The sequence below is a fragment of the Dysidea avara genome, chromosome 1 (genome assembly GCF_963678975.1).
Source record: "Dysidea avara chromosome 1, odDysAvar1.4, whole genome shotgun sequence".
In the NCBI taxonomy this organism is placed as follows: domain Eukaryota; kingdom Metazoa; phylum Porifera; class Demospongiae; order Dictyoceratida; family Dysideidae; genus Dysidea; species Dysidea avara.
In genome coordinates, this window is record NC_089272.1 from 59,544,326 (window position 1) to 59,553,897 (window position 9,572).

Genomic DNA, 9,572 nt, shown 5'->3' on the forward strand with positions numbered 1-9,572 from the left:
AACTCTGAGATTAGATTTTAGGCTACTTTTAGTTAGCAATTACCATAAATCCAATGCTTTAAACTGTAAATACTATAGCTAACTATAGGGCATGCATGCAAAGATGGTGACTATAAACTACAGCTTTGATTGTTCTATTAGAGTAGTTACTTGACTGCTCTATTAAAGTATCTCGATCGTGTTTAATTTTTTTTTTTATTATTATTATTATTAGCACTTTACAGTGACCAGCACTGAAGGTCTGACAGCAACATGTGCTAATGTAGTGGGAGATGAAAAGTGAAGTGTTGCTGAGGGTTTAATAGCTATAAATGGTGTCAGTTAAGTGCAGCTGCATGCATGCTACTCAAATACAGTGGTATATAGTTGTTTGATATGACAAATTGTCAGTACAACAATGTTTATGTATTCAGACTTCCAAAATAAATTTAAAAGGGGGTTTCTGTCGAAGCCCCAGAAACCCATCTGTAGATCCGCCACTGGGAAAGATATAACTATAACTAAAACCAAAAGATTTTCTAGATCAACTAAAACTACTGTAAGCAGTGAATACTGTGACAAGTGGTGAACATGTCACTGTACATAATAATCCAGTGACGTTCCCTATTAAGGAATTAAGATAGACTACTATATATAACTAAATTATTATTGCCAAAACAAACTATGAAAACTAAAACTCCTTACTAAAACAACACTATCAGTATTAATCACATTGAACGATTTAGTATAATATAATCCTGCATGTGTATTTTGACTAATAATTAATTTCTCCATCTTCCTTCATAAAATTTGATGCAGGCGATCATGGGCATAAAAATTTGATTTCTTACAAGAGCTTACTACCATTTGCTGATGCTGATCCAAAGATTGAGATAACTGATAGTGTAATATACTCTAATAATGCAGCCAGATGAGCCATGTGACAATGCATTGCAAAGTAGCTGTAAAGTTCTTTATGCAAACTGATGCTGTTTAAAACTTCGCTGTTTATAAACTATGCAAGTATTTCATTTACTGACGAGGTGGGCTATAGATTACATACATGCAATCGCTATTCACTTCAGTTTGCAATACACAGCGGAACCTCTCTTATCCGGGCAGTCTGGTACACACCTGAACAATTTAGTATCTGTGGACAAAGACTATTTTTTTACTGTTAATACCAACCCCACCTGATCAAATGGACTCAAACTTTACAAAAATCACTTCAACACTGCTATTAGAGGTCATAATTGTTCACAGAGAATCATCAATGATTGGAACACCTTACCCCACGAAATTGTATCTGCACCTAATGTACTGACCTTTAAGACTAAATTAGATGTATTTTTATATGACCGCCAGTTTGATTTTAGTTAAATGTATATGAGATTGGTTTTTATAAGACTTTGTCTTCCTTGTACCAATTAACAAATAATAATAATAATACTCTGTTCATATCTCAGAAATGTCCGTAACTAAGAATTGCATGCTAACATGTTAAACTTAAAATACAAGTAATATTGATATTGCTATAATTATATCAGTTAGTGCAATGCATTGCTATTTAGTGTGCAGAGGGGGTAGTCACTACAGAGCATTCATGGTCACTCCCCTGGGCTGTAAAGAAGCATTTTCACCTAGCAACCAAGAGGTAGTTATTATTAGTAGAATAAACAAGTCACCAAATAGGGTAAACAGCCTTTAGGTGCTTTCATTTAAAGCCACACTTCATTAAAAACTACAACCCCACATGACTAATATGGGCTGTCCGGACAATGGAGGTGCCTGGATAATATAGAGGTCTGGATAAGAGAGGTTCCACTGTACATGCAAATAAGAATTATATGTAGGTACTCACTTCATGGCAGATCTAAAGGGAGACTTTGCCCCCTTACCTACTTTCTCTTGCCCTCTTTGGACTTATAGGACAATATTGATACCAAAAAAAAACAGACTGAGAAATATTCACACTGTATTGAAGTACAAAAAGCCAATGGGTAAATAGAACACTAGTACTTTACATGTATAAACACTATAAAGAAAGTGGGGCAGGTTTTTGCGTCAAGATCAAGATAATTCTAATAGAGCATTAACTACTCTAATAGAACAGTCAATTGATAATAATTGCAACACTAATTGACTTTTAAAATCACTGAATACACTGAACTATCGAATATATAGGTTATCAGAAAACAAGTCAACACAGCTTTACGAAGCATGTACACTTATCAAAATCACTGCCTGATATCTCAGACTCACATGTAGTGAGTAGCTAGTATATCCCTTTAGCCAGGATAACATGCTAAATAAAATGTGCGTGCATGTGGCCTGGCTTGTTGTATTTAATAACTAATGTTTAAGTAACCACTCTATCAGAATGAATAGAAACTTTATATTGGTATCTTGGTTGCATTATTAGAGTATCATAGCTGATCATGAGTTGTTACATGATCACAATGACCCGTACACAGTGTGTGCACGTGTGCATAATATTTTCATAATAATTATGGGTGATAAATGACCTGAGTCCAGTGAGAAACATGACTACATAATAATTATGGAGTGCCATTCATTCAGTGATCAACAAGTCAACATTAGACACTATACTCTCAATTCTCAAGCCTGCAAATCTCATTGATTTGTGACCATGCATATCAGCTGCAGAATGCAACTTGCACGACTATATATATATATACAATAATAAAATAATAATTATTGGTGACTACTTTGTTAGAAGGTTTTCATGACATTCCATGTATTCACATCTTGTAGGGAAACCTTTTGTGTTACACTTTACAGGTTTGGACCCTCCCTCCCCATACCAAGACTGGACCATGAATAAAAAAGAAACTGTAGTTCTCCAACAGTACCAACACTCAAACGCTAATTAATTTAATGTGTATTGTTAGTTGAAAATAAGCTTTTACATTATCGAGTGCATGATGTCTTTCAGGCAAATGTTCTGTTTGAACATGGTCAGATAATCCTATCTGTTCTAGGCCATTCTTCTATCCCATTAAATTAAACTTGCATGAATGACAGTTTAATAAAATGATAATATTGCAGCACACACACAAATGATTATGTACAGACAATGAAACACATTTTTTACACAAAGAAAAAAAAAATCATGTACGTAGCTTTATAAATTATTATTATATACCTAGACATTTGACTCATCCAGTGTTGGATATGTCGGGGCACCAGTTGACTTTATTGACCATTCTTCAAACCCAGGTCGAGCTGACTCGCTTGCTCGTCGCTGCTTTTGCTCACCCGGTGAAGAGTTCGGCGATTGTTTCATACTTGATGACTTCATCTTTTTCATTAGAGCAACACCATTAGGTGTGGGATCTGTATATTCTTCGGAGCTCTCAGGCCTCTTTCCTTTCTTAACAACTTTGGACCGTTCATTCTTGTTTGGTGTAGGAGGTGTAGGCACCTCTGAATATTCTCTCTGCACTACTTCTTGGGTACTATTATCTGTGAAAGTTTCTGTAAAGGTATCTGGGGGATTAATAACTGTAGTGTAGGATGGTGCTATGTATGGCTCATCTTCTACATCCTTGTGGGAATTATCAGGAACAGAAGACTGTTGCTGCTGGACTACCACTGACTGTTCATTTGCTCCCGCACTTTGTGGAGGTGTCTGTGTAGTATCAATGTCCTCTGCTGGAAGTACTTCATACAGACCCTCATTCGGATGACTGACTATGGCATCGGATACAGGAGGCTGTGTTTGTTGGAGTAACTGCTGCTGTAATGGCTGATATTGTTGTTGCTGCTGCTCCTGTTGCTGTGATGTCCGCCGCAGATTACTATACACAGAATTATTTGATATGAAAAACTGATCATCATGAGCACTGCGGAACTGTTCTGGCTGTTGTTGCTCAGGTTGTGGAGAATTTCTTGGAGAACGAGAACGCCTCTTCTTATGTTTGATGGGATTGTTCTCATATCTACTGCTGCTTCTTGATCTAATGCTGGAGTTGGTATCCTTGTGATTATGGCTACAATAGAAAACATTACATATATGAATAGTAGTTGTATGGATGTGCACACAGCATGCAGTATAGTAAATATGGTACTTGAAAGCTTAGTGGGTTTGGTAAATGGGAAACATTTTGAGACACTTGGATTTTCAAACTTAAAAAAGCTTACAAATTTGTAGAGTGCACCATTTTTACCACACTACCACATTTCTTATCATGTGACAAAAGCACTTCACTAGATTTTACGCAGTATAGTGACTGGATACCATGATAATCAAAGCACTGTTAATAGTAACAATTGTGACCTGCTGAGCAAAAATCTGACTTATTTGCACTTTACTTTATGACTTCTTTGTTGTCTAGAGGGAATGGGCTGTTAAGTTTCAGCCTTATCTAGAGAATACTTCGGAGTTACAATATAGTATAAAGGAATAGAGTAAAACAATTGATTCATACAGTGACTATACGGAAAATGTACCATGAAACCACCAAACTTCAAAGCCAAATTCCAGGGTACATATCTTATAAACCATGGCTGGCTATGGTACATTTAAAATAAACCATGGCTGGCTATGGTACATTTAAAATAAACCATGACTGGCTATGGTACATTTAAATGTACCACGGCCTTGATATATCTGATGAGGTAACGTCGTTTGTTTTTATAAGAATCCTGGCAGTATTCGATTGTGGGAGTTTATTATTACTCACGTGATGAAAACCATGAACCCGATTTTGCATTCTACAGCACTTATACGAAGGCGATTCGACACCCTTACCACCCTATGAGTTGACAAACGGAAGTTTAGGGTGAGAACTAGTGTCATGGTTAATTTACAATCGCGTGTCCGCGTGTTTGATTACATACAACGCCCACTTTTCGTATATCACGAGGTAACCACTCTACAGCGGATGTTTAGAAAACATTGTAAACAGTGGTTAAACGATGTAGCAACTTTGAAACACTTGTTAAATCGCAAAATTGAGTGTTTCCGTGATATTCATAGGATTTTCCCGTATATGTTAACAAACGTAACTGCAACGTTACTTGCTGCTGACCCATAATCGAATTTTACAAGACTCTCTATATAATAAATCCAGCGGGTTGCCTCGTATTGGCTTGGGTGATAAGTCGCCCACCACAGTAGGCTATTAGCCTACATGGTACACATATCAGTTGTATCACGTGCCCTCGTGATTTGCCTGATATGTACACCCACACTCTCGGGCCTAACGGCCCTCGAGCTTGGGTGTACATATCAGGCAAATCACTCGGGTACATGATACAACTATTACATAAATTACAGGTGTACATAAGTCATGAGTGCAAGAGGCTAATGGAGTTCGGATTTGTCTCCTTGTGTTTGCCATGAATAAGGAGAATTCATTAAGGTACAGTTTTTTTTGTCTACATCCATTCAAGCATGAAACTGTTCAAGCTTATAAACAGTGGACAATAATGCTCATTTTGTTTTGTAATGTAAACACATAGCTCACGTTGCTTTGTGACAGAAACAGCACAAACATATTCGTACTCTTCATGAAGAGGTGAATCAAATGATGTAAAGTTATATCAATTTGTGTAGTGTATTGTATGTTCACACTTTTTACCAAATGTATTTTTATCTTTAAAAAACACGGTGACTAGCCAAGTTTTTGCACTCAGCGGGTCACAAGACCATGTCACCACTGTATTAATTGTAATAAATATCATGCTCCATCTCACCTTGGAATACATCATACACTACGATAGCAGTGTATAGTAGGGACCACAAAGGAGTAGGCATGGCCCACAAAATAATATCTTCCTAAAACAGCTTCAAGTTCCCCTAACGACAATCAGGCAGTATTGGTTAGGTGAAACTAAGTCCAAAAAAGCTTTCAGATCAACCCAAAATGCTTTCAACTAGTTGCTACGGAATTTTAAAAATAATTTAACGGAATTTTGTGCTGACTGAGTAAGTAAGTTACTGACTGATGCCTTCAGACAAGCGTAACTTGATAACAGTTAAGGCTACTGGCTTGATTTTTTCACTGTTTGACGTCGCTTCAGCCCGACAGGTGCCTTTTGGCATACCGCAGTACGTACAATGCATTCTTCATGGACTTACCAGTGTCCTCCTTTGTGTCCCATTCTTTGCTGACAGTGAAAAGTGTCTATTTGGCGATAGTACGTGATGGCTTCCCTTCGTAATGGAAATCGTCCGTAATAATTGTCAGTGGCTATTTTGATATCAGAGGTGCTTTTCAAACAGTTCTTGATTCATACTGCTATGTAACGGATTGACAACGAAGCATAATGGATACTTCACTTTTCAGATGATAATTTATATAACTGGGGTGTGCGGCACCATTTCTTTCTTTTGGTATGTGTGGATTGTAGAGGTGCTTTTTGAACAGTTCTTGATTCGAAATGCTGCATAACGGGTTGAACATAGCTGACAACGAAGCGTAAAGGATACTTCACTTTTCAGACGATAATTGGGGCGTGCACCATTTCAGATGCGGTTGCGTGGGTTCACCAGTTATAATTATTATTTCCAAAAAAATTGACAAACAAGTACACAGAAAAATTTGGAATTTTCAACTAGAGTAGGGACTGTAACACATAGATAAAAAGTACTGAAACAAGCTGGAGTAGTGCACAATATTAATTCACATTAAAACAATAAGAAGTGTTATATCCCTACTGTGCTCAAGATACCATGATGGAAATGCACAGTAGGGATATAACACTTCTTACTGTTTTACTGTGAATTAATATCGTGCACTACTCCAGCTTGTTTCAGTACTTTTTATCGATGTGTTATGATCCCTACTCTAGTTGAAAATTCCAAATTTTTCTGTGTACTTGTTTATTAGAAGATACATATTTGCTTATGGAAAACACCTTGCACAGGCTCTTATGTTTTCCCTTCTAGTATATACCTAACTGGTAAAAAATAGATAAACTAAATTCATTGGAAACCTCATAAACCTTTGGAGACAACCTAATGTTATAGCAGGGCTTCTTACTGAAACAGAAACCTTCTGAGCACTTAAATAACATACTCATAAAGGACATTGCTAGGCAACCACCAGATTGATTCTCACAGCCAATAACTTGATTCACATTAATGTGGTAAGATATAAAGGCCATGTTGTGCTGCTATTATACGGATTTGATAGGATTCTGTTTTGACAAAGACCACCACTCACCCAGATGAAATGGATCCTCTCCTTGAAAATCTGTATTCTATAGGAGAAGAAATACTTAATGGCATGAACAATTATCTATATTTAGACTACTTACCGATCTTCTTTATTCTTGTGTTGAAATGGAGCGCAACAAATAACAGGCTAATTCCCAACAACACTGTTATGATAAAATAGATAACAAGCAACACCCATACAACAGCAGATGTTGATTCTTCCTTGTTATCAGCAGCAAGTGCTATAAATCAAAAAATAACATGAAACATACTTAGTAAAGATAAAACAAATAGTTCATATATATTTATAGAGGCTCCACAGTTCTTGATACATGTAAAACCTATCATAATAACCAGATGTATAGAAGTTGCCACCTTTCTAAAAACACCAACTTTTAAAATCCGCAAGTAAGAAGCGTACACACTGTGTAATGTACTGACTGTTAAAAGAATGGGTAATTTATTTTGCACGATAATTCTAGGATACCAGTTTCATATAAAGAAGTAAACCTTTACAGGGTGTTTGGGTCTGTACATATGTCCTATACAAACTGTATGTGCGAATGCATCAGCAACAGCACACACATGCAAAGCAATGGAATCAAATAACCACTTTCAATCATTTGCTGCTTAATTAATTACCATGGCAAGGCAATGGGCAAGAAAAAACTCGCCCAAGACATGAAACCCACTAAGTCAACTACTTGCTTGGGCTGGCACAAAATGACCTCACCAAATTGACATGTAATTACTACCACCAGCAGTACTAAAAACAATACAGATGGGATAATTCAATGAATTAATTTAAGCACAACACAAGTTAGTCAATAGCAGATGGGCTGAATGGCTTATCACCAATTACCACATCTGTGTGATGACCAAAGGGTCATACAGTGAATGCTAAAAAGGTTGACCATAACTGAATTCATTGATATGATCCCATAACAATCACAGGATAAATAGTCAACTTTGTGGCCACCACATAACCAAGGCTCCTTTGTAGTACATAACTGATGTGCAAATACAGAAAAATGATATCATTATTGGCAAATGGCAACAAATATTTGGTTAATATTATATAAATTAGTATTTGTTGAATAACAACTAAGATATGTAGATGGTTGGAACTAAATAGGCAATACTGGTTATTATGGAAACTAAAGATATGTGTGTAAAATGGTGGTGTTAGCCACAGCCAGCAGATAAATGATTTCATTCAAGTGTCCACAAAACCTATGCATTCTGAATGGTAAAAATCACACCACTTGACTTACTTGACAGGATGACCCTATCGTAAAACATACATTAATTCTCTTGAGTTTTAAACTGCTAATAATGGTAAATGGTCAATTAGTTACAGAAGCAACACTATTCCATGGTAACATGTTTCTAAGCCATTGACCACTAACATAACCACCCAACAACAATATCCAAGATAGACAAGCCCCTTGGGAACAAATATCTGGTCCACCAGTGTACTTAACGAAACCTCACACTACAACCACAAAACACAAAGCATTTAATAGGTTAGGTCACGAGGCATCTACAATACAACCTTAGTGACAAGGAAAGGCTGAGGCTCCACCTTTGTGTGTGGTGTTAAATAACACTTATTAACACACAGTTGCCAAGCGATTTAATACGCCTACCACCGAAACTAACAAGGATTGGCTTCACAAATGTGTTTCTATAAAGCACTTTGCATAGCTTGCCGGTCACAAGAGAACAAAAAAACGCATAGGCGCAAACAGCAATACTGGTTGCCCTGATTTTTTCACACCTTTAGACGCCTTAGTTACACCCTCCCTACCCTGGCTACACCATTAGTTCTCACCTGACGATATCAAACAGCACAGGAACAAATAACTCCAGTAATGTGACATGTTTAATCTACAAGTAACAAAATATACACATAAAAACATGCCGCTGTCATCTAAGTGTCACAAACAATGAACTCCTAAATGCCCATACACTTGAGGGCTATTTGAAACGCTAGCAGTTTTAATAGCTAAGTTTAGCTTGTAAAGCTGTAGCGACAACGTTACAAAACAGTAAACTACTTAACGTGAAACTTTACGACCAGCGCAAACAAGTTGAGATAATCATAGGACTATTAACAGGATAGCCACCTGTTTCACTAACCTTAAAACTCTTAAACTAGCCGCCATCCACTACAACTCGGCTACCCGAGTGATCCAAGACAGTACACAAGCCACCAGTAGTTGAATGATCTAAAAAGGACCTCGCGTGAAATCCCGAAGCCTTTTAAAGTCCAATTTCAAACCTAACAGCTGACACAACTACTTGTCGAAGCAGCCACTCCTCACTGAAAATATTCAAATCTACTTCCGTTGATGATGAAATTGTTTGAATATTTGTAAATCACATCGATTTAGAAATATCTGCG

The 9,572-nt window shown here is 36.9% G+C and overlaps 1 protein-coding gene across 1 annotated transcript; it reads right to left on the reverse strand.

Moving 5' to 3' along the window:
* Window positions 1-3,009: 3,009 nt before the first annotated feature.
* LOC136238233 (mediator of RNA polymerase II transcription subunit 15-like) lies at window positions 3,010-9,509 on the reverse strand. Its single transcript, XM_066028596.1, has 5 exons — window positions 9,308-9,509; window positions 9,000-9,055; window positions 7,267-7,407; window positions 7,173-7,209; window positions 3,010-3,992 (listed from the first exon to the last, which is right to left on the reverse strand). Exons 1-5 carry the CDS (start codon window positions 9,331-9,333, stop codon window positions 3,146-3,148), a joined length of 1,107 nt encoding a protein of 368 aa, XP_065884668.1. The 5' UTR covers window positions 9,334-9,509; the 3' UTR covers window positions 3,010-3,145.
* Window positions 9,510-9,572: the final 63 nt, after the last annotated feature.

Bases quoted from the DNA above. Each gene is read 5' to 3' on its own strand.
- LOC136238233 (XM_066028596.1), bottom strand. From the start codon at position 9,333: ATGGCGGCTAGTTTAAGAGTTTTAAG. The intron at 9,056-9,307 runs GTTAGTGAAACA...TGTTACTTGTAG, and splicing joins GCTAGTTTAAGAGTTTTAAG to ATTAAACATGTCACATTACT. The intron at 7,210-7,266 runs GTAAGTAGTCTA...CTTCTCCTATAG, and splicing joins CACAAGAATAAAGAAGATCG to AATACAGATTTTCAAGGAGA.